Below are 26,212 nucleotides of genomic sequence, written 5' to 3' on the forward strand. Positions count from 1 at the left end.
ACCAGAATAAATGAATCTGCATAACTTTTAGAACATTAGAGCAGCCATTCAAATGAGCCCTGGGCCCAGCCTCAAAAGTTAGATCATTGGACTGTGGGGAAAAAATAAGTTGTAATAAGTGTTACTCTTGATTGAGTACTTTTATGGTCAGACACTGTTCTAAGCACTTTACCTAAATTAATGTGTTTGAATCCTCATGGCAGTTTTCCAAATGTGGAAACTAAGGTACAAAGGGTTTGCATCACAGGGCTAAGATTTCACAGCTGGTAAAAAGCCGGCTAAAATCAAGAGCCTGTGTTCTTTGCAACCAGGTTACTTTGCTTTATATTTTATGAATGTTAAAAGTCATCGTTCTTATTGACTGTGCCCTCTGATAGTAGATTACGCTGCTGCTCTCTCCTAATCAGTCAAATTAAAGAAGAGAAGTAAGGTAATAATTTTGGATTATTCCAAATACCACAGTATTCAGACATATTAACTGCTTGTGCCAGGGGAAGCTTTCAGGAGCCCAGACAACCAAATAATTATTTCTATGAGCTGCTTCAGTAAATTTAAATCTAAAAAAAAAAGGGGGGGGGATAGGGGGGGCACGGAGAAGTAAACGTTACTTGAGAAATCTGAATATTTGTGTTTGGTGTTGCCAATATCTGGGCTCTCCTTGATAATCAGAGGCTTTCTCTTTTAGCCTGTATGTTGGTCTATGTAGGTAGACAGAGCTCATGATATTCAGAAATGTGGGGAAATGTGGCTACAGATCCAGCACTCCAGAACAATCAATTCCTTTGAAATACTTGGAGACCCATAAACACTGAGAATCCTGCTAGCTTAAATCTAAAATTTCAGGCACCTGCATCTGTGGAATGCATATATGCAAAATAGAGCTGTAGAATGTATTCATTTCCATAACCAGGTATAATGCCTCATGTTATCCATTTAAATACCCATGACTAAGAATCTAGGGGGCATTTTAAATTTCCCCAACTACAAACATAGTCTGGATTTATCTTGGAATTTTGAATGTGCCCCAGAGCTGAAATGAAGACCTTGTCATTGGTTTGCTGTGGGTATTTCACAGGTCAGTCCTGTATCTGCCTGACACAGAGAGCCAGCCTTATTTTATTAGTCATTTCTATATATAAGACTTTGTGTTAATGACAGAGATCACAATATTTCCGTAGTATAATTATTGATTTTCTGAAGCTTATGCAGAATTAACAACCCAGCCTCCAATTGTCTCTCAGAATGGGGCATGAAAAGTGCATATATTTTGTAAATTAAAATCAATATTTTCAATTTCTCCTAAAGGTAATTTTCCTAATTTAGTGGACTTTTCCCCTAACATTTATTTTCCCTTTAATTATAAAATGGCAGGTTATCGATTTTCATCTGTAACCTCTTGATGCCCGGAGTGCGTTTTTATTGCTCACGCAGGGTAGGGGAGGGGAGAGCAGTTATACCTCTTAATGAGAATCTTTAATTACTAGCTGAACAGTATTAATTTGCTTTGATAAATTATGACATGCAGTCTCCCTCACACACATTCCAAGAGAAGCATTTAGAAAGCTGTTATGAAAGGTCTTTCATTGGGGGTGGTTTTTCTGAACTCTCATCAAGTTATACCTGCAAGAACCCTTTTAAATGCGTATCCAATACCAGTTTCCAGAAGCAGATATACCTAAATCAGCATATTCCATGAACATACATAGATCTCCTCCAAAGACAAGTGGGTGTTTTCCTATAAAACTAAGCAGCAGCATTGATTATTTTTCCTAAACCTAATCATCTTCAGACTCCTTGAGGCTTATTCTCATGACAAATGATTGATAAGTCAATACAGAAAAATGCCCAGGTGAGTTTCAAAGACTAGCCAGCATCTACAGGCGTTCCATGTTAGAGTCAAAATAAAACTGAAGACACTAAGTAGAAGTAAAATGTCTGCAAATATCTGTTCCCAGTAGCATTTCTCAAGTTATTTAGTGTAATTAAAAATAGGGTTTTTAGGAATCCCGCTGAGGAGGCCTCAGCAGGGATTCTTAGAGTTTCCCTGTCATTCTGAGAAGTCCCCTTTGCCATCTAATAAAAAGGTTTTTTAAAAAAAGTGATATTCTTAAGGGATAATCATGATAGCTAGCCAATGAAACTGCTGATTGAAAGCACCTTTAATCTTCATACGTGAGTAAAACAAAATAAAAATAAATAACAGAAGGCTATACACAATTGTCGACATGGTCCTGACAAATGGCAAATTCACCCGTTTCTCAGTTGCTGGTAAGATGGCTGCAAAGCTCACGCACACTGTATATCATATCTGCCAACTCATTTCTGTGATTAAATATTCCATCAGTGGGGCTATAAGGCAGCAAAGCTTAACAAGATTCATAAGATGCACCACTCGAACGCACATAACTCACTTCCGTGGATGGGGAGCACCCCGCCTGCAAAGGAAAATTGGAATTGAGTTAAATTACTCCACGAGCTGTGATCAGTAGGGAAAGGAAAAGATCTTCCAATGCAATGCAGATCTAAGATAGAGTTAGGTCCTGATGACTAGAAACACACAATTAAACTCAAAAGGAGAGAGATGCAGAGTCAGTCGACTTGGAAAACTTGAAGATGACAATGAACAATAGTCTTGGTGACACTATTATTATTAGTGGGCTTTTGCGGGGGAGGAAAGGAGGGGGTCCTGAGTGGATCCTCCTTCTGAAAATAAACATTTCTGCTTTGTGGGGAGTGACACAAAATGGCGGGTACTAAAAGAAGGGCATACCTGTCTGCAAAGTCACACTTGAAAGGTGGCCAGGTCTTGAAACTAGGTTATCCTGGGGTTATAGGGAGGATCAGATAAAATAATGAGTGTAAAAGATCTTCACAGACTGTAAAGTAAGATAAAAATATAAGAGATTAGTGTGATCGCTGAAGTCACCTGGATTGATTGTGTCCATGTCGGCACAAGCCTGGCCACGGATCACATGACCTGATGCCAGGCTAGGTGATGAGAAAGTGGATTGGGATCTCAATATAAAGGTTAAAAATGAAGAGGATGGATGTAGTGCTCTGTGATTGCGTAGCTCCAAAGGGCAGGTGTATTTGACCCTGGATTACCCGGACAAAGGTATTGGTTTCCTATGGGCTCTTGGCCACTGTGAACCATGATTCATCTAAGAACTGGGTCAGAAGTAGGTAGATGTAGGTCTCCCTCCCCCCACTTCACTTTGTTGAGTCCATTACAGTTCAGAGAATGACCTTTAGCCACACTTTTGGATGGACTTCTTTCCAATTCCTTTCCTGCAATTTGGATACAAGAACATCTGAAAAAAGTAAAATTTGTCCAGAACCTGGGATAACGTGACATAAGTTGCTTTTCTTTTATTGGTCACAGCCCTAGACTTTGGATTGGGCTTGGGGTGATCTGCCAAAAGGCTGGGTACAAAGCACGCCCTGTTTTGGGTGACTGCCTTAGCATCCTGAAAGAGTATAAGGTGGGTTGGAAAGGTACCTGCCACCACCCGGAGCCCCTCCAAACAGCAAATATTCAGGTGTTCCTCATGGCTCTAAAGTCCCCCATATCCACCCAGAGGACCAGCCTCGCCTGGACTCAGAGCCAGGGCGGTGACGACCTGCTCCTTGAGAACAGTGACCTTTGGCTCGGTGATGTTTTGTGTAATTTACACATCTGCCAGATTCCAGTGCAGTGTACTTCAGTGAACTGGAACGGAAGGGTCCAGATTTAAGTCCCCAAGCAAAGGATTTTCAGCCTGAAAATGTTCCACTTCAAAGAGTTTATCTCGTACATCTGTTTACTTTTGCCTCCCCTTTTGGTTGCAATTCACTTTGCTTCTTCTCTCTCCTCCCTGCGTCTGTCTTAGTGGATTTCATTCCATCCCTGCCCACATTTGGCCTTAATTTTTATCTGCGTCCTTCCCTGTCCTACAGAGGGAATGCAGCTCAGCTTTGATGGAGCCTGTGGGGATCTTCGAATAGGATCAGCACTCGCTTATGTGCTGAAAACTGCATTTCCTAAATAAATGAGTCCCCATTCTATTGCATGGAAAGACTATCAAGGAGAGCTTGCCCCAAAGCAGGGAGTGACAGGATGGTCCTTGTAGGAGAAGCCCCACCACTAGGCTGTGGAGGAAGATGAGGTTTGGGTATTTGGCTCTGGATGAATTTCACAGGGAAAGTTCTAGGTTGCTCTCGTCAATATACTCAGCAACTCAAAACATCAGCCAACTCTGGGCGCTTAATCTGTGCCAGGCACTGTGCTAAACTTTGCATCTCCTCCAATTCTAATAAAAATGTTATAGCATGATCTTCTTTATAGAAATTATGAAACCAAGGTTTTTGTGGAGAGTTTATCTCATTTGCTAAATCACAGAACTAGTTTGTGAAGAATCTGTATATTATATAAAGGTCTTTTTTCTAACCACAAAGCCCATATTTTTCACCACCTTGCTATGCAGCTTCCTCAGTAGTAGATGAGGGCACACCCTCTATGCCTTGCATTCATTAGGTCATAGAATATAATGATAATTAGTAAGAGTATCTTTGCATTTAATATTATTGGCTGCATGCCCAACCCTCATGATGGGATGTTTACATATGTTTACAGGGATTGCAACTTTGCAGGATGAGTGTCATTTTCTTCCTTTTGCAAATAAAGTAGAAATCCAGTGAAGTGGAGTTGCCCAAGTTTGCTTACTTCAAAGGTTAAAAAGCTGATTCAAACCCCTATCTTTGTATATCATATTACAAAGCCAATTCCTTTCCCTGCAAGTTACCTCCCATATGTTACTAAATGCAAGCTCCTGTGCCTGACACACAGTGAGGCCAAACAATACTGAAACGTCAGAGTTTGGAGCAGAGACAGGTTTATTATATAAAGAACCATGTGAGGAGACAGGTGGCTCTTGCCCCCAAACCCGCAAACTCCTTGAAGGGTTTCAGCAAAGTATTTTTAAAGGCAAGGCGAAGGAGGGGCCAGGTTGGTTGTTGCACACTTCTTGGTGTCGGAATCCTTTGTGCACCTAGCTCAGGTCACGATGTTCCTATAAACCTCCAACAAAACAAATGTTATTCTCTGTTCTGCAACTTTCTTATCTCTATAAGAATGGAAAAGTGTTATACTCTTAAAGGTCAGAGCCTTGAGAATAGCTATCCTGTATATTTCAGGCTATAGGCAACATTCTTAACTCAAAGCAAAAGAATACAAAGGTTAAAGTAAAAGAAATAGATCTAATGTGGAGTCAGACTTGTTCTTCCCTATTACACAGACATGCTTTAGTTAATCCAGTATTTTGGATTGATGGTTCTTAACTGGGAGTGATTTTGCCTCCCAAAGAAATCAGGCAGTTTCTGGAGACAATGTTCACGGTTACATCTGGGGAGAGGGGTGTTCACTACTGGCCTCTAGAGGGTGGGGCTAAGGATGCTGCAAAATATCCTACAGAGCCCCGGATGGCCCCCCACACAAAGAATGATCTGGCCTAAAATTCTGATAGTGCTGAGATTGAAAAACCCGGTCCTAATAGAAGCACATGAGTAAAGATGTGACATATGCACCAAATATCTTAAAAATTCTCATGCCCTGCTGATGGCTACTGTTAAAGATGTCCAAGCAGCTGTAGTTATTGATGGCAATCAAAGAATGAAAGAGAGACATTTGCCCAAATGTTTCCTCTTCTGGGCATTCCTTTGTGATTTTGACTCCAGAGGGAAAAGCATAGTTTGATTTTATGCTGCAGAGCTAGCTTGGTTAGACATACTCACAGGATGCAGAAAGGCTGATATACTCACAATTCCAATTTATTGCAACAAAAGGCTACAGACTGAAGATTGGCAAAGGGAAGGAGCACCTGGGAGGAAGCCCAGAAGAAACCAAGTGGGAGCTCCTGGGTGTGCTCTCTCCGGAGAGTCACAGGAAGTGCTTCGTTTTCCCAGCAAAGATGTGTGACAGCGCATGCAAAGTGTCGCCAGTCAGGGAAGCTCACCTGAGCCTTGGCGTCAAGTTTTTTTGGGGGAGTTGGTCATGTAGACCTGGAGCACCCATGACTGACCTCAACTACTCAAACTTTAGCCCAAAGAGCAAAAATAAATACTCACCATAAATCACATTGCTTCCATAAACAATCTTATCAAACTGGTACTGTGGGGCCCAAGGCCACAGGCATCCAAAAACAATCTCATGAGCTAGAATATTCCAAGGGCTCAGAACTCATCTCCCAGGAGCTGACCAGTCCTAAAGACAAGCCTCTGGGGGGAGATGCACAAGGTTTGAGCAGGCCGGGCCTGCTGAGTTAACCCCTTCCTGCCCAACATTAAAAAAAAGAAAATGGAGTTGGCAAGCTCAGAACATATCACAGCAGTGATCATGATGGAAGCGGTGAGGATGAGGATGGTGATATAAGACAAGACGTACTACTGTGTTTGCTGATTCTAGGAGAAAAGATGAAGCTGAATTTAGTTATGAAAGAGGAAGGAATGAGTGGCTTTTTCACTTAGAGCGGGGGTCTGCAAACTTTTTCAGTAAAGGGCCAATTAGTCAATACTTTCAGCTTTATGAGCCATATAGTCTCTGCCACAGCTACTCAGCTCTGCCCTTCTAGTGCAAAAGTAACCATAGATAATACATAAAGGAATAGGCATAGCTGTGTTCCAATAAAACTTTATTTAAAAACACAGACACTTACATTTCATGTAATTTTCATGTGTCATGAAATAGTCATCTTCCTCTCCCCACCAACCAGCTATGTACAACTGTGAAAGCCTTGGCCCCTACTTTGCTGACCCTGGCTGTAGATTCCAGATTTAATAAACACAAAGCTTATGCCCTGGGGAGGTGTTTTGGTTTTGGTTTTGGTTTTTTAGCATTGCATTTTGGTAGCAATTACACGATACTGCATGAACCCATGGTTAGCTGGCTGTCACTCAGTTGTATGATGTCCATCAAGGAAGGGCCAAAGAGAGAGGCTGTGTATGAATTCACACATACCACTGGCTTCCATTAATTCATCCTTTAGCTCAGAGTTATAGCACTGAGGACCTGGGAAGTGCCAGGCACTGTGGTAGGCTCTAGGGTAGCAGCCCTTCCCTCCAGAATTTGGCAGGGCAGTAAATGACGCACACAAATAAACTCAGGGTATAATAAATGATGATACCTCCTGGACCACTGGAAAATAACCACTCTCTCTGCATTAAAAGGGGTGCCATAATTTGGGTCTGGAAGGATAAGTTAGAGTTTGCCAGCCAAGAAGGCAGAGAGAAGATCATTGTAGGGGTAAATAAGGAGAAGTTTGGTAGCGACCAAAGGAGTTTCTCAACCTTATCTTCAGAATCCATTGAGAAAAGTTAAAACAGAATTAAAAATAAATACAAGTACTTGATGTTCATCTGAGATGGGAATTTCTAAGGCAAAATCAGTTTTCTCCAAAGACTGAGAAATAGACTGAGATCAGAAAGAACCTTCTAGAGAAAAGTTGCTAAAGACCTGATAATACCATAAAAAGGAATCTGGATTCTGGAATTTATCTGTTGAGTGGTTGACAACCATTGAAAGCTCTGATTAAATAAATGAAATAATAAAAAAAAAATACTAAGAACACAGTGATGAATTAGGGCCCAGACCTACATTCGCAACAAATCGGAGTCTCATCATGAACAATATATGTGGGTTAAGCCCTGTAAGATGTAAGACCACATCGGTGACTGGCCACCAGTCCCAGAGACTGGGTTCTTGACAGACCCCAGGATTACCAACTGGTGCCCAACAACGAAAGCTATTATACAATGTGTCTCCTACTTTTGTCCAAAACTTTTCTGAGGAAAGCAAATTACCAGAGATTTTTTTAAATGAGGTGGGTTCATTTTTCTCTTTATGTTTTAACTTGAGTTGCCATTCTATCATAAACCATTTCGTTTTGAAGATTTTTTTGCTCTCCACTTTCAGCGTTCTTTTCAAAATTTATGGTTCACTGTTATTAGCCCAGCCAATTAAGTTGTTGTGTAAATAGAGACAAATTGGCCATAGTGTTTAATATACTTTATGTTAATTATATGTAAATACTCATTCTCCAAATATAAAACGAAGCTGTCCCCTTTTCTTTTAAAAAATGTAGTGTTGAAGAACCAACACACAAATCTCAAAATCCTAGTTAGATTAACTTCATTGATGACAGTTAATGCATTTCTAGAACTTCTATGGAACTGTTACAACCCATTACAGTGAAAATATTGGTTTATGAAAAATTAATAAAGCCAATGGAAAATGGAATCCAGCATCTGCATTAGCTATTAACACCAAAAGAATCAGCCAGAATTAATTATGCTGCATGCTACATTCTAATGAGTTTTTCATTAAACTGTATACCATTATGGAAACTAAACAAGGATTACTCAAAGAATAATGCCAACGGCTGTTATTTTTTTAGGGGATTAAATTAGTTAATGGGTTATACATTTAAAACTGACGCAGAGGTTAATCGATGTACACTCATCATTGTGTTAAACTCAGTATCATTTTAAAAACACGAACACCCCAATATCATTGATATTTCCTCTGGAAAAAGTATGAATCCGTTTGTATGTTTCTAGTGTTTGTTTGGTATACATGTGGTATTGTAGACACTGAAACCCTCTATATTAGTTCTCTGTCATTTTCGAAAACAATTTTCACCAGGTGAAATAGTCTACTTTCTTTCAGCCCATTGCTCTGTGTGTGTTTGTGTGTGTGTGTGTGTGTGTGAGAGAGAGATGTAGGAGGCATATTTAAATAAATGTACCTGATTATTCTTTGAGAGATTCAGAGTTGAAATATAGTATTTTCTACTCTCACCAAAAGAATAAGGTCAGGATTTTAAACCTAATCTAGGATAAGGAGGAAACTCAAGATGAATCTCTACAGCCATCCCACAAATATACCCAGATCCTCCTAAAATCCAGTTCTGTAATAGTAAGTGAAATATAAGAGGGGGCCACTAGGGAGGGCTTTCTGAAGGCTTTTTGGACTCTTGTAGCATCACAGAAGCTCTTGCCCCTGGAGGATGAGAGGCAGAGAGGGAGGAAGTCCATCTGGGTTCTTTGCAGAGACTTGTAAACTCCACTGTTTTCAGCCGAAACACAGTTTGTAATTTTTTTTTCTCCCGAGCAGAGATTGCACACTAAAATATCTTTAGGAGGAGGTTGTGAGATCAGTAAGTGAAATGTGCAAATTGGAAGGGACATATCTCAATTAGAGCAAGAGTAGCTTCTCCCCATCACTTTGAGTGGCTCTGCCAGGCAGGAATACTAGCCCAAACCCATGTGACCCCGTCTCCTGATTCCTCAAGAGAAGCCAGACATCTGTCTTGTAACATTAAAACTCCCAAATTTAAATGTTCGCAATTATTTCCCAATCTTAAGATGTTTTCCATTAATTCTATTATGTTTAGCATTATGTACAGTACATTAGTTAGCAATTGGCTACTCCTTTCTTTTTTTTTTTTTTTTAATTTTATTTATTTATTTATTTATTTTTGGCTGTGTTGGGTCTTCGTTTCTGTGCAAGGGCCTTCTCTAGTTGCGGCAAGTGGGGGCCACTCTTCATCGCGGTGCACGGGCCTCTCACTATCGCGGCCTCTCTTGTTGCGGAGCAGAGGCTCCAGACGCGCAGGCTCAGTAGTTGTGGCTCATGGGCCTAGTTGCTCCGCGGCATGTGGGATCTTCCCAGACAAGGGCTCGAACCCGTGTCCCCTGCATTGGCAGGCAGATTCTCAAGCACTGCGCCACCAGGGAAGCCCGGCTACTCCTTTCTTTAAAAAATAAAGACAAAAACAAAAACAAGAGAACAAAAAAAGTCCCCAACGGGCCATATTTTGAGATTCCAAATAATAATAATAATTACTATTTCCATTATTACTATTACTGAGATCACTTATTGATTACCTACTATTTTCCAAATGCTTTCATGTAATAGTTTTAATCCTTACAACAATACTTAATGAAACTGATAGTTTTGTCCCTATTTTACAGATGTGAAAACCGAGGCTCAAGGATATTAAATGATGAGGTCAAGAAAACTTAGCGAGTCTAGCAAAAACTAAGTTTAAAAGTTTCCAAAGCCCATGCTTTTCCAACTACACTATCTGAGCTTAAGGGTTCACTATTTCTCTTCCGTGTTTCCTTCCCCCATGTCTTATTTCTATCTTGCAAATGGGATTTTTCTTATCTACAGAAGATACATCCTGCCCAGAGGCTTCCTTGGTTGGATTTAAAACCCTATTGCAGATTCTTAAAGGTGATCAGGAGCTTGTGGCTAACATCTTTAGCCTGACAGAGTCAGGTGTTTTCAGCCAGAAGATGACTGCAGAATCTTTAGACACGGTTTTGTTGGAAAGGCGTTGGTGGATATTTACCATTCCAAGGTTGGAGGGGATGTTTCATCAACTCAGGACCAAGTATCACCATTGATAGGCTTCATGAGACAGTCTGAGCTTTGGAGTCGTGCAAAGCTAGCTCAGATTTCAGTTTTGTCTCATAGTTTTGTCTCTCTCAGCTTTAGTTTCCTTGTGGATTTAATAAGAAAAACAGTTATAGTGTTTGTAGAACATACTTGGTCCAGAACCAGAAACTCAATGGCATCTTAATTGTCAGTCTTATTAATATCACCAGTACTGAAGATTGTTTATATAGTCCCTACATAGGTATTTTACTGTTGTTGTTGGTGGCCCTGGAATCCCTTGGGAGCTTATTAGAAATGTAGACTTTCAGGCCCCACCCCAAACCTGCTAGATCATAATCTACATTTTAAAAGGGTCCCCACCCATTGATTCAATTCATATTAGCATTTGAGAAGCAAAGCTCTAGGATGGCCCTTATCTATATATTGACACCCATGACCCAGAAGGCCAAATGCCTTAGGAAATAAAATTTATTTGCATTGTTTTTGTTGTAACTGAATTACTATCCTTCCACAAATACCTTATGGGACCGTATTTCTTCTTGTTCCATTGTCTTAAACCACAATGAATTAAAAAGAAATTTGGGACAAGTATTGAAAAAACATGTCTTCAAATTGTTTTTGGATGTTTGTTTTTAAACAAAACTGAAATAAAATTAAATTTTTGACAAAATATTGATAAAATGATACCCTCTGAAATTTTTAGTGACAGTTTCCTTGGGGGGTGGGGGCTAATGCTCTCCTGAGAGATAATTAGTAGTAGTATTGTTCCAAACAGAAAGTAGACATTAGAACAAGGGTCCCCAAATGTATTCTGTAAGGTTCCAGGTAGCAAATCTTTTAGTCTTTGAGGGCCATGCGTTCTCTGTTGCAATTACTGAGCTCTGTTGTTGTAGCATAAAGCAGCCATAAATAATATGCAAGTGAATGAGTGTGGCTGTGTTCCAATAAAACTTTATTGATAGATACTAAAATTTGAATTTTATATAATTTTCACTTGTCACCAAATATTATTCTTCTATTGATTTTTTTTTTCCCTCAACCATATAAAAATGTAATCATTCTTAACTCATGGCCATACAAAAATGTGGTAGGCCGGATTTCACCAGAAGACTGTAGTTTGCCTGCACCTGATATAGAAGATTAGCCTTAAGTCCATGGGTCCAGGAATCTAGTTGGTTTATTTTGCATTCAGCACCACAATATTTCTGTCTGTGTGATCTTGGGCAAGATCCTTAAACTCTCTCTGTCTCAGTACCCTCATCCATTAAGTGGATATAATAGTAGTACCTCTCTTATAGGGTTAAGAGTAGGGGACGATCCAAATTAAACATGGAGAGGGTTTGCGGGGCACTTAGCAGGTCTTCAGTAAGCAATTTTTGGAACTGTCACTGTAACATTTGAGGATCCGATATATTTATTATCATATTGAGTCAATCGACTATTTTCTGTAAAAGCCTCTATTAGCCTAAATTTGGAGGCAGGAGCTTAAGATAACAGTCGAGTCATTACATTTTTTAAACAATAAAGAATCAAGGAGGAAGTTGTACAGAGATCTGACATACCGTCCTTGCAACTTTTTTTCTGCAATTACGTCAAAATAAAACGTGGAAAGAAAAAAAAGTGATGTGTTTCTTTCTAAATAGGAAAATCAAAACTCACCAAATAAACTGGAAAGAAGGATTATTTACACTATAGACAGATTCACTCCAGGGCTCCTTTAAATATGGAAATCCCCTGGCTCAATTAAAACATGATTTGATTTATAAGAATTAAATATACATGCAATATTTTCTGCAGCCTCTGTGCCTAAATGGAAATACCTCTGTACTTAAAATGCTCCCATAACCCTTCAGAGAAGCTCAGCTTTCAGGCATGTATAAAAGCTTTAGGTATTAGCTGTGAAAATATTCTTACATGGATTAGCTCAATGCTAGTCTGTTCAAAACTGCGTAACTGTAAAAGCCAGAATCGTCAGGCTTTGGATGAATTTGTCAGTTGGAAGCAGTAACCTCCATTGGCAGGGACCACATGGCAACCTCCCAGGTCTCTAAGTAGAACAGAAGTTTGATGCTTATATGATACTTCATAGGGGACCCTCACAATAGCTCCTCATTGATCCTCAAGACAGGGTTCATGATAAGGTAAGACTACCACAACAAAGTACCATAGACTGTGTGTCTTCAACAACAGAAATTTATTTTCTCACAGTTATGGAGGCTAGAAGTCTGAGATTAAGGAGTTGGCAGGGTTGATTTCTTCTGAGACCTTTCTCCTTGACTTGTAGACGGCCATCTTCTCCTTTTGTCTTCACACGGTCCTCCCTCTGTGTCTGTGTCCTAATTTCCTTTTCTTATGAGGACATCAGTTATAGGAATTAGGTTCTACCCTAATTTTACCTTAATTACCTCTTTAAAGATGCTATCTCCAAACACAGTCACGTCCTAAGGTACTGGGTGTAGGACTTCAATGTATGAATTTTGAGGGAACACCACTCAGCCCATACAGTAGAGCAGGAGTGCCGTTATGTCTTCTTCTGGATGGAAAACCAAGGGTGACCTCTCTAGGATTATGTGATTAGTGTTTTGTATGCCTTCTTCCCCAGCCTGCCTCCAGAGACTTTGACAGAATAGCTTGGACTAGAAGTGAGGTACGCTTTTTCGTTTGAAATGCTCCAAAGTAAAGGCAAAATTGGTCAAAGGACAAAAGGGGAAAGATCAAAAGTAAATAAATTCTACCTCTTTGCCCACAGAAGTAAACAGACCAGATATATTTCGCCATTTTCATTTTTCTTCTAAATATGTGATGACCTAAGGCCTGGTTTACTCTGAGTGCATCTTCGGAGCAGCAGAATCACCCGGGTTGCTGATGGAAATGCAGATTTCCCACCCGCTGAGTCACACTTTTCAGGGCTGCGGCCTGGGAGGGTACACCACTTCAGATTCTCCCAGGTGGTTCTTAAACTCTGGAGGCTTTGAAAACCTCTGATTTAAGGGTGGAAAGAACTCAGGGCATTGAGGTTTGGGGGACTGGCTCTTCTCCAGCGTTTCGCAAAGTATGGTCCCCAGACAACATGAGAACTTGTGAAAGATACAAGTTCCCAGACTCCAGCCCAGACCTATGGAATCAGAAACACTGGCAATGGGGCCCAGCATTCCGTGTTTAACCAACCCTCCAGGGGATTCTGGGGATGCAAGTGGTTGTGAGAACCCTGGGTGATACCACCTGCTTTCTTAAAGTCCTGCTCCCACAAGAAAGAAGTCAGCGGGTTTCTGTTTCAGTGAAGTCTCCTTTTCTCCCCAGCTCACAGTTTGTTTTTTCAACCATAATCAGTATTTTCCTACTTTTACTCTAATTAAAAATAAAAAACTTTAAAAATCATTCAGCAACCATAGAAGCAGGAAGGAGTCACTGAGAAAGTGAGCAAAGGTCAAGGAACACAGGTAGCTGGTTTCTCACCTGGAAGTTGCCTCTGATTGATGGGAAGGCTTTTCGTAAATGACATCGTCGTTCTGTGCCTCCTTTTTTTCCATCTATAAAAAAGCCTAATACTATCTGACCCTTCTTATTAGGGAGGGACCAATGCAGTGTAAATACTCTTCGGTAAATATTGAATAAAAGTTTCTTTTTTTATATGAAATCAAAATATTATTTCCAGTAGTGATGCCTATTACTTTGCAACATTTTCAGTTATGAGTTCAATACATCATAGAAAGAGGGAATAAATATTTTGCCAAAGTCATAATAGTCGCATCTGATAAAAATTGTTCCAAAATTACTTTTTTTTAAAAATAAATTTATTTATTTTATTTATTTACTTTTGGCCTCTGGTTCTTTGTTGCTGTGCGCAGCTTTCTCTAGTTGCAGCGAGCGGGGGCTACTCTTCATTGCGGTGCGCGGGCTTCTCATTGCGGTGGCTTCTCTTGTTGCGGAGCATGGGCTGTAGGCGCGCGGGCTTCAGTAGTTGTGGCACGCAGGCTCAGTAGTTGTGGTTCGCAGGCTCAGTAGTTATGGCGTGCAGGCTTCAGTAGTTGTGGTACACGGGCTCAGTAGTTGTGGCTCGCAGGCTCTAGAGCGCAGGCTCAGTAGTTGTGGCGCACGGGCTTTGTTGCTCCGCGGCATGTGGGATCTTCCTGGACCAGGGCTCGAACCCATGTCTCCTGCATTGGCAGGTGGATTCTTAACCACTGTGCCACCAGGGAAGCCCAAAATTACTTTTAAATTTTATTTTTCTCAGCAAGCAAAGTAACTAACCGTGCTGTCTAAGGCTTGGGGTTGATATTCAGAATTATTTCTTTTTCTTCTTCTTGTGTATATAGTTGTTCCTGATCATATGAGTACTAAAAGAGTTGACCTTTTTTTTTTCTGAAAAGCATATGGGGTTCAGCAGGTGTACCCCAGATCACACAGTGGGCACACAGTAGGTCCCAATAGACGGCTGCTGAATGAATGAACTCATAGCCCCATCTTTCCCGAGCCGAGCACTGAAGACAGGAAGGCAGCTCTGTAATGGTCCCCTCTGGGACTTTTTCCCCTCAGCCCTCTTTCTAGAGTTACTAGGTATCAGGAGGGGGAAATTTCCCCCTCCAACCCTCTTGAGTGCTTGTGGTTGTTCTAATAATAAAATTGTCACAAGACAGATGAACAGGAGAAAAAGAAAAAGAAACAAATTTTAATACGTGTGCACAGAGGTCTCATAGAAATGGGACCTAAGAAGTGGCCAAAGCAGGCAGCTTTTATACTTTTTAGACAAAAAATGTGTGAGGAATTGACAGCACAAAGAAGCTTAGGCTTTGGATGCTGAATTAGTAAAGAGTCTAAACAGAGTTTGGTTTGAGCTTGGGGTAGTAAATTTAAAAAGTCACAAGATTTGTTGGTGCAGGCTCCTCGGCCCAGAATTCCCTCTCTCTGATGATAAGGGTGTCTTTCTACTTCCAGATGCTGGGAGGGCACCTTTCACGTGAGAGATTTATTTCCTGCTTTCAGGGAGGCAGAGAGAAGTTTCAGTATTCTTAAGTAACTTTAATTCAAACTAACCAATATGCCATTGAGGCACATTTTGGGGTGGCACGCCCTGGATCCCATCATAGGACAAGTGACATCCGGAAAGCGGGACTCCAGCAATGATCTCTGTTTTCAAGTGACCCTGGACTAGCACCTCTTAGATGTCTGTGGAGACACAGGGACCATGGGACACACACGGACCTCACACGGCAGGTGCTCCTGAATTCCCATTGGCTCTTAGATGTTTTACAAAGTCTTGTTGTTGTTGTTTTTCTTTGGGTCTTTGTTTTTTGCATCTCAACAGAGATAAGAGCATCCTTCTCTAAATCTCCCAGCCCATCTTCATCTTGGAGCTAATGAAGCGAATCAGTCATTCCCAGTTGCTAGGCAATTGGAATGTTTCTTTGACTTTTTTTTTTTTTAATTTAGAAATTATAGGGAGGGCTTAGGCATTTCACTGGACTAGCTTGTAGCCCTGCCTATTTGGTGTTAAAATGGAAGGGCAACCGTTGCAAAACAGCCTTTCTTTTCTTCCTTTAACGTTCTAATTTTATTTCTTGAAAGTGTGACAGGGCCGCCTACCAGAATCCCTTCCCGTAGTTTCTCTCCTCAGTTGCTTCCTGCCTCTGAGCCTAGGTCCCTGGACCCATGGGCACAGGACAATGAGTAAGACATGGTTCTCGACCTCTTGGAGTTCAGTGCATCCATGGGGAAGATACTCGTTAAATAGACCATTGCAACACCATCTAGAAAAGCAGAGGAGGGAAGCTGAACCTGGCCAGGTGGAGGCAAATAGACCCGGTCTCTAGGAGGAGGAGAAGCCAGAGCCCAGTGGGAAGGGAGGGGAGTTATCTCAGGGGGGGAGGAAGGGCTTCCTGGGAGAGGACCACCCTGTGCCAAGGCCTGGAGGGGTGAAACCGCACCCTCGTTCCAGTTGGTTTGTGTCCAAGTTCTTCATGTAAGGGTTGGCAGCAGAGTAAAACAAAATGTAGAGAGTTTCCCCTTCCTGTCTGTGGTAGGAAACACCCCTGCTGGGCTTCTCCTTGCCCCTCCAGGGGCCAGGAATGGTCCTCTACCCAGTGGGGAGTCTGCAGGTGAGAAGGAAGAGTTGGGTTGCGCCATCTGAGGTATGGATCCTGGCTCACCCTCCCCAACTGGAGATGCCAAATCCAGCCTGAGAGCGGCCATCGGGACCCACATCTTGCCAGAATTTAGGATGCTGACGATCATGGCCCTCTGATTAGCAAGTGAGCGTGACAGGCTTTGGAAAAAGCTCTGATGATCCTGAGATCGTGGTCTGTCACATGGATCCCAGTGCCTGCAGCTGCAGATAGAGTCATCAACCTTCCAGGAAACGGATGGCCAGGCTTCCCAGGTTTCACTTAAACTGGATGAGTCAACCTTCAAAGAACCAGAAAAGAGGAGGAAACAAGTGTGAACTGTAGGCATGCAAATTCCCAGCTATAAACAAGGGACAGAAAGGTTGGTTGGGAAAAGCACTATTTTTAGCAAAGAAAATAGAAATGAAGAGGTCTTTAAAAACATAATAATTCAATCATATTCATTAATCCCTCTGAGGGCCAGGTATTTTGCTAGGAGCTGGGGATAAAAGGATGAGTATGATTTGGCTCTGATCCAGGGGGATTCTCAGTAGCTAAGACTGATATGTAAATAAAGAGTTGTAATACTGCGTATCAAAGGATCTACTAGGGAGATTTTTTTTTTTAAGTGTGATAGGAGCATAGAAGATGGAGTAATTAATTAACTCCTGGGGACTGGGAAGAGAGGAGGTGACACTTAATGCAGAAGGGTTGGGGGTAGGGGAGAACCACTTCTTTTATTTTCAGTTGAACCACATATAATTGCCAATGTCAACCCTATTTGACATAAGAAAGGTCAATTTCATATGGTTTAACCTAACAGTAAGAGCAGGAATAGGATAGAAGTTTCATCCCATCCACTGACACTGATCTAATGATAGTAACTGCCTAGAAACTGTGTTAAGAATGATCCTGAGGATTCCAGGCTAATGGGAAAGGACACTATTGAAATTGATGAATGGTTTCTCCTGGTTAAGGAATGGGTGGATACTGGTATAATTTGAACATAGTTGCCATCCTTAAATTCTAAGGAGGTTTATAAAGCAAAGGCACGGAAGTCTGAGAAATACAGGACGTTGGGATGGTTATAGACAGTTCATGGTTGTTGGAGTGTCTGTGTTGGGGGGCAGATCAAAGACTCAGTTTGGGAGACTCATTAGAAAGCTCAGTCCATGCTATATCACAAAGTGCCTCTTTAAAAAAAATTTTATTGGAGTATAGTTGATTTACAATGTTGTATTACTTTCTGCTGTATAGCAAAGTGATTCAGTTATACATATACATATATCCACTCTTTTTTAGATTCTTTTTCCATATAGTTTATCACAAAGTGCCTTGAATGACCTTGTCAACACTCCTCATACTGCTGTTTGTACCCTATTATCTAATTGACTGACTTTTTTAAACAAACACACATTACTGACCCCCACCCAAAAAACACATGGAGGTTACAGTGTTCTCTGCCGCTTTGGTTTTGTTTAATTCAAAGCTTTCTTGTAAGAAAAGGTCACAAAGTACTAACAGAACATACAATAAGTACTTTGCAAATTAAATTGGAGGATGTTTTCAGGTAAAATAAAAACCAAGTCCTGTGATGGTATGGATTTATTTTACAAAGGTCAAAATCATTGCATAAAGACTTTTTTTTTTTTTTTTTTTTTTACTACAAAGAGGGCATCCAAAGTTATTTCAGTCTATTTTCTCAGAATCCACAGCATAAGAAAATTAGGAAAGCATCATTATGCACTTCCAGGATTTCGTTTTCTAGAGAGAATCTGTGTTGTGTCCCAGTGGGATTCACTAAATTACAGAGCATAGTATTGAAAATTGACCCTAAGGTTTTTAACTGCACAATACTGAAATGCCTTTCTGGATATGTTTTTGCTACAATTATATTTTTCTTTGGAAACCTAGGCACCCCAAGAAACTTCAGATCTCATTTTTAAAGTGGTTTTTAACCAGGGAGCTTTCTCACAATCCGCTTGCCTGGGTCCCCTTCTCCCCAGAAGATTCTGATCTGGTAGCTTTCTGTATATCCTATAGAAATATTAGTTTCTTCTAAGATTTCTAGCACTGAGCACAAGCTTACAGGCAACCCCTGCAAAATCAGGAGCTTCCCTGATGAAGCAGAATAGAGGCTAGGACATGTCTTTTCTCGTAGGTATCCTGCCTCCTGTGGGTTGATTTCGGACCCTGTGCCCCATGATCTGGGTGTGTTTAGTTTGTTTGCTCTTAAACCCTATACTATGCCAGTTTCCTGCCAGAAGTGGAAAAAGCTACTGAATAGAAATTAGAACATGTGAAGTCTCCTCTTACACGTTGCAATAAATTATATTTAAATAAAGTAGAAAGAAGAAAGAACTATCAGTTTAGCAAAGGTTGATTGTGACTCAGGCCCATCCAGACTCTCAATATATTGACTATCAGAGAGGGTTAGTTAATTTCACTCTTCTATCCAGGCTTTTGTAGGAGGAGGAGAAAGAGGGGGGCTCTTCTCCAGCTATAAGCATGGCATAGCAGGTTAAATGTGAGAACAATTAGGGGGGATCCCTTCAGATAGAACTTCTGTCCACGGGCTACTTCTCCTTGTCAAAGATTGGATGGAACTGGCCGACCTCGTGTTGTGGGAAGGGTGAGGTGGCTTAGGGATTTTAACAAAGCCTTTGTTTTGCCTGGACATAATGTACAGAATCTAGAGAAACACAGGGAACACAGGGTAGAATTTGAGGAAACCTTTTCAGTCCTCCTCACGTGACTCCTCTATTTTGGCTCAATACCTGAAGGATGGTGGTCCTGGAGACCCCCTTTGGAACTGCATCTGGTTTTGAAGTTCAGAAAAGATTCCTGTCTCTTAATGCTATTGTATGGCAGCCCCTCTCTATTTGGCAAACCTCCCTCTCACTCTAGAGGTTCTAACTCCCCTTTGTTGACATTGGGAAAGATACCAAAGGATTGCAGAACCCCACCCAAGGGGCAAGTCTCCAAGGATATAGGTGAGTTGACTGGAAGTCAGGGCGATTTCTCCCAGGAGATTGCTTCACAGCGGCTGTGATGACAGAAGAAAGCAGAAACAAATGGAGGCGGCTGACCTTGCCCAGCCAGGGAAGGGAACAGAAACCACAGGAGCCCCTTTCTATCATCAGTAACACGCTTACAAGTCCTCAAAGGTCTCTCTCATTCTTCTCAAACTCTTTGCGTTTGAGCTTCGCGGCAGCAGGAGAACAGAACTGATACCCTGAAGATTCCCTAACCTGGTCATCTTTGGAGTGGGTGTTATTCACAAGATGTCATAGATTGAGGCGCTATCTCAGGATTCCACCACTCTTCCCTGCTATAAAATTCCATGTTGCAAGGATAAGCCCGAGGCCCTTTGCTGTAAATCAGGGAGAGGAGGTCATCACTGCAGTGCAGTCGTGGTTCGCAGGCTTAGGAAGCAGCCTCTCCTGCTGGAAGGCAGAGAGCTTCAGGGAAGAAACTGGAAACGCAGAAGCCAAAAGTGGTCTCACCCGAGTCCAGTATGGGTCCAGGGTGGGTCCCAGGGATGGCCAAGTTGCTTTTATTTTTTCCCTGCCTTACTTCTGTTCTTCCTCTGAAGAACTGATTCAGAAAAACTAAAATGGGGGAGAGGAAAAGTTTTCTTTAAACATATCGATGCATGCGCTTACCATTTATTCAGTGATTATTACATGCCAGCCCCTGTGTTGGGCACCTCTCCAGTAATACGATTCATAACCCTTCCTGGTGATAGGTATATTCACCCCCCATTTTCCAGATGGGAATCCCGAGACACAGAGAGGTACAGTGACTTATCAAGATCACACAGCTAAGTAATATCTGAGTCAAGCTTGTTGCCCAGTTCTCTGTGATATTTCTAAAGCTCCCTTTTGATTATGCCATGCTGCCTGCATTCCTGATCTGAAACCAGACCCCACTACCCAAACCCCATGTGCAAAAGAATGACATGTGTGTGGTGGGCTGGGCGGGTGGACTCCTACCAATCCCCTTTGGCTAAGGCAGGGGGCTTCCCTGGGTGTCCCCATCCTGCGCTCGGGCGTGTGGCTGTGTTTTCATTTCTCTGCCTTTCTCGTTTGCGTTGCCGTGATCTCCCAGGTGTAGCATGCCTGTCCCCCAACCAGATACCATCTCTCTCTCTCTCTTCCGTAGGCACCGTGCTGTTGTGCCAGGCAAACCAGGAGGGATCTTCCATGTACAGTGCCCCCAGCTCACTTGTATATACCTCCGCAAGTAAGCCCGCTCTCGTGGCTCTTTTTGTTTTGTGACATAAGTCTGAGTCCAATCACCTTCCCTGCCATGTAAGTTCTCTCCCACTCCCGCTGCACCACCCTCCCTTGCTGCTCTCTGTGAGGTGAAGCTGACTCTCATAAGCATGTCTCTGGTTTTCCCTGTTGCCGTAGCATCTAACCCCTCTGCTCATGTCTGAATCCTCACTTCCCAGCTGTCCCAGCCATTCGTCGTTAGACCTTTGTCAGGATTGGGGCCAAAGGATGGGACGTGGGGCTTTGGGTTGGGGGCAGGGGGATGGGAGGTGGGGGGGACATAGTTCGTTGCCTGCCTTCTATCACAGCTTTGCAAATAGATACGAAAATAATTGAAATAAAATATGCAGGCCATCCAAGTGGCACCCTATCCTAGCAAAAGGTGCTTGGTTGGTGATCTTGGGCACAGTTTTCTCATTGTGGGAAATATTACTAGCCCGTGGCCAGTGACTTGTTTGCAAGGCTGTATCATCCTTTGTGATTCCACTAAGGAGGAAGAAATGAAAGAAAAATGTGGTTCTCCCCCATTTAACTGGGGGGGGGGGGGCGGAAATAATAATTTAAAAAGCACTTTAATAGATATAGCCATGAATTGCTAGGGGGAGGAGACCAAAAATAAATATGGAACAGAGATCACAGTGTTGGCACGGAAAAAATCAAGGATTTCTCTGCCTGGGATCGATCCTCTGGAGTGGAGAATGCCCCGCCCCCACCCCAATTCCCAGAGCAGGTTGCAGAATTACAAGTTCTAGCTGAGTCCACCGTGGTTCTCCAGCTGGTTTGCCCCTCCGCAAAGTCCCCTGGCACAGCCGAGACCTTACCCTCTATTTCATACAGTGCGTCTACACCCTGGAGAATCCCCATAACTGCCAAATGGGTCCTCATTGGGATTGGTGATCAAAAGTGAGTCCGGGGGACAGAGGGAAGGTGGGCTGCTTCTGAGATCAGCTAGAGGAGGGGGCAGGTGGAGAGCAGAGGCAACGGCCTCAGGGTGATTAAGAGGATGAGAGACAAGAGGGGAATCTTCACCATGTACCAAGATCTAGCATCTCAATTTCCAAAGACTGAGACAATTCAAACTCTTCGCTGCGGGGGCAAAGGTTAGAAGCAGTCACAGGGAAGCCAAAAGCATCATGGTTATGAGAAACCCGAGGGTCCCTGAAGTCATCGGGTCATGGGAGTAGCCAGTTGTTTCTCCCAAGCAGAGTGTAATCTTCAGCAGAAGCTTTGACATTCCTTAAATGCAAGGTATTTTTCCGTGTCCCCAAGATGCCAAAATCTAACCGTACTGGCGAGAAATGGTCCTTTCTGAATTTATGAATGTTGTCCCATTTGGGCCAGTGTAAATTATTTGCATATGTCTCCTAGAACTAGAAAGCTACTGCACATTTTCACAGGCTCAACCTTGTGTAATCCTCAAAATCTGCACCAGGTAGGTATTATAATGTTTGCTTTACAGCTGAGGAAATGGAGGGCAATGAGAAGTGGAATGATTCACCCAGGATCACACAGCCAGGATATGGTAGATTTGTTTTTTGAACTTGGTGAGATTAATCAACTTTTGTCTGCTTTTCGGGCTCTGTTTGACTCTAAATCTCATCATCTTTCCATTGTAAATACCTGTCCCTCCTTCTCCATTAATGTTATTTTCCGTAGGAGAGAGGGTGACCCAAACTCACCATAGCGTTAGACCCAGAGTATTACTTGGGGTTTTCTCTAACATTGTTGTCCTACAGAACTGTATAGAATGAAGTGTTTTATATCTGCACAGTTCAGTACACATGCTCGTGGGACCGAGGCACAGAATTTTTAATTTCATTTAATTTTACTTAATGTTACTCTAATTAGCCACCTGGGGCTGATGGCTACCATCTTGGACAGCGTGGCTCTCTACGATTATATGCTGTATGTATATTTCACTTTTCTTTATAGAAGTGAACAAAACAAATTAACTCCAAAAAAGGGCTAGTTTGGATTGGTATAGCTATTCTAAAGTGACTTGGGGAAAATGTGTGTCATAAATGCCAAGCATGGAAATGCGTCACAAATTCTCCAAATTAAAACAGGTAGAGCATACAGAGAGAATAAAATCACCTAAAGCAGGGGTCAGCAAACCACAGCCCAAGGGCCAAATCCAGCCCCCAGCCTGTTTTTGTAACACTGGTGAGCTAAGAATGGGCTTCTTAGATTTTTCAAAGGATTAAAAAACAAAACAAAAACAAAAAATAATATGTGACAGACGTAGGTGGCCCACAAAAGCCTAAAATACTGACATTCTGGCTCTTTACAGAAAAAAGGTGTGCTGATCTCTGATTTAAAAGGTCCATTTTATTATTACAAACCCAAAAGGGCAATATCATATCACCCTTTATAATTAGACTTCTCTTCCTGAGTTTCAAAGTTAAAATTTATAATAATTATAGAAACTGTGTCGTGTGTCCAACACCCTTCATTTTTAAATTGCACAATCCATCATATTACCTACGCAGTTTTCATCCTATTATTTTCACTTATTATCATGTCATATGTACTTTATGAAAATATGTTAATGGCCTCATAATAACCTATTGTTTAATGATATTATATTTTAATCTATCCACCCACTGCGTTGTTGGGTACTTAGGTTGATAGCAATTTTTCAAAAATATTAAGGAAAATAAATGTCCTTGTATACACTTTGTATATAATAGTTTTAAGGAAAACGATTAAATAGCTAATAACAAAGCAAAACAAAAACTAGTTTCTTGCAATAAGGATCTTCGCTTGTCAATTCCTTAAGCAACAGTATTCGGTTTGACAAGCTCAATTGGTATTTTGTAAGGACAGCCGACCCTGAGACCCTTCCTGCTCCACTTGGGTTCCCAGGGGTGTGAGATCGTTTCCATCTTGAGGCAATGGTGCTGAGTGTAAAGGTGATCCATCCCTCCCTAAGACACATCGCTAAGGTTTCCTTTCTGCTCTAGTTCTCAGGGTCAGCAATGCCTTTTGGAACTAGACTGTTGGCAGTTAGCTGGCTTCTTTGGAATACTCACTTATATTTTCTCTTCCAGATTAAGGTGTATATCCTAGTACAAAGTCACACCGTATTGTCTATAAATAATTCAGCCAGAGAGGAAAGGTTCATTTTTACACGCACACACGCACACAATCTGGGGACCCACACGTAGGGTCACCTAAGATTCTTTTCCTTTCTCCAGGTCTGATAGACACAGGGCTGAGAACCACGTGCCTCGTCTTGGAAGTCTGAATGGCATGGCCTCTTTTTCTCTAAGAATCCAGCCTTCTTCCCCAAAGCTGAGGCTCCCTTACGTCTCAGCAATTTTTTTAGGCTACACCAGTGTTTCAACTTGAAAATGCATTTTCTCATTTTTATCTAACAGTCGTGCTCCAGAAGCCAGGTGTGTGTAAATTACACTTTTGTCAATGGGATCCTATGTGTTTACGGACTTTCAGGATTAATCCTGAGTTTGTGCTTTATTCCATGGATCTTTAGCTGGCCTTGGATGTTTTGACTTAAATTGCCCCTCTGCCTAGCAGAATAGCTAATCATCTGTAAATAACACCCTTAAATGCAGTAGGAGAGTTGGTTTTTAAAGGAACCCTGCTGAATTAGTCTGTAATGAAAATAATTCCTACTGAAGTTAACTGTTTTTTAAGATGCATTTTTGCATAATGGGTTTTTCCCCCTTTAAGTGAATCATCCTCATAACATGATCCAGAACATGAAAGCATTAAGAGAAACGTTTTCACTCAGAGCTCAATATCAATACAACCGAATCCCATAGATTTTTCCCATCACATTCCCACTGAGTCCAGTATTTCCTCCTTTTCCCCAAACTTTACCCTCATGCGAAACCCCAGTTCAAGTTGTGGTCCCAGAATATCCTCTTACTTGTCCTAATAAACCACTTCCATCCATAGTGTATCAGATTTAAATGAAGTCTGATCAAAACTGTGGAGAATTAGGCAAGATCACCTTGGACCAAAAAATTTAATATTAATATTTTGTCTAAAAAATATTAACCTTTAATCTACTAAGTTAAACTAATTAAATAAAATTATTTTATCGATTTTCAAATAACTGTAATTAATTAATTAACATTGTGCTTTGCTTTGAGTAGCAAACAATGTAGCCCCTCAACAGAGATGTTTGGTGAAAGTGGGGTCAGGGCTGGGGACCTCCTCAGTGCCCACTCCTTCCTAAGGCCAGGGGTCTGGAGGCTCCTTCTGTCAGGGGAAGGGCACCAGCTATATTGTTGCTTCGCAACAAGAGAGGCTGCGATAGTGAGAGGCCCACGCACCGCGATGAAGAGTGGCCCCCGCTTGCCGCAACTAGAGAAAGCCCTCGCACAGAAACGAAGACCCAACACAGACAAAAATAAATAAATAAAATAAAGTAAAAAAATTAAAAAAAAAAAAGATAACATCATGTAATGGCAATTCTATAAAAAAAAAAAAAAAAGGCTTCAGGCTGAGAGTTCATTAGTCTTTTCCAAATAATCCAAAGCAATGGTAAGTTTAGATAAATGTAAATTTGAGTAGATGTATTAAATATTAACAAAATCAAATATACTGACAGCAGATTATTTCTCTGTTAAACAATTATACACTTGAGAAAAATTTGAACTAGTTCACATATAACAAATCTGATCCAAGAAAATGCCTGAATCTGAAATCATGGTGGTGTTCAACTAATTGAAAAACCTCCCTGCAAATCAAGCACTAACATTTGTGAGTAGTGAATTCCTCCATCTTCTAAAGTTCTTCAGGTTATTATTCGACAGATCTTGGGAGCTCTTAAATTTATTTTCTTTTGGTTTAGTGCATCTTCAGGCATCCTTAGACCTGACCTAAGAAAAAAACAGCTTAAGGCAGAAATAGGAAGGTAAAGAGCATATCACCTTTCTTCACCTTTCTTTCAAATGAAGACATTACCTCCGTTTTTTTTTTTTAACGTCTCTTTTTAAATTTATTTATTTATTTTTGGCTGTGTTGAGTCTTAGTTTCTGTGCGAGGGCTTTCTCCAATTGCAGCGAGCGGGGGCCACTCTTCATCATGGTGCGCGGGCCTCTCACTGTCACGGCCTCTCTTGTTGCGCAGTGCAAGCTCCAGACATGCAGGCTCAGTAGTTGTGGCTCACGGGCCCAGTTGCTCCACGGCATGTGGGATCTTCCCAGACCAGGGCTCGAACCCGTGTCCCCTGCATTAGCAGGCAGATTCTCAACCACTGCGCCACCAGGGAAGCCCAAGACATTACCTCCATTTTACTTAGTTGAAATATCAAGAGGTAAATCATTGGTTCCATGAATGGGAATGCCCACTTCCAATTTGGATTAGCAAAGCCAGCTCTCACCGATCCTTATTTCCATATGGAGTAGTGTCCAGAAATAAGTAAATGC

At 41.6% G+C, this 26,212-nt stretch overlaps 1 protein-coding gene across 46 annotated transcripts in view; it reads left to right on the forward strand.

Annotated features, from left to right (window-relative positions):
- RBFOX1 (RNA binding fox-1 homolog 1) overlaps window positions 1-26,212 on the forward strand; it is a 2,204,510-nt gene that overhangs the window by 2,100,792 nt on the left and 77,506 nt on the right. For 34 of the 46 annotated variants that reach the window (XR_014236073.1, XR_014236074.1, XM_082362282.1 and 31 more), the window contains one exon: window positions 20,701-20,781. The exons of the other annotated variants lie outside the window; for them this stretch is intronic. Coding sequence is in view for 32 of the 34 variants with exons in the window: in XM_082362282.1 (XP_082218408.1) it covers window positions 20,701-20,781 (81 nt within the window). In the remaining 2 variants the exon portion in view is untranslated. The remainder of the gene's footprint in view (window positions 1-20,700; window positions 20,782-26,212) is intronic. 46 annotated transcript variants of the gene reach the window in all.

Source organism: Balaenoptera borealis (assembly GCF_965194805.1).
Source record: "Balaenoptera borealis genome assembly, chromosome: 16".
Lineage (NCBI taxonomy): Eukaryota > Metazoa > Chordata > Mammalia > Artiodactyla > Balaenopteridae > Balaenoptera > Balaenoptera borealis.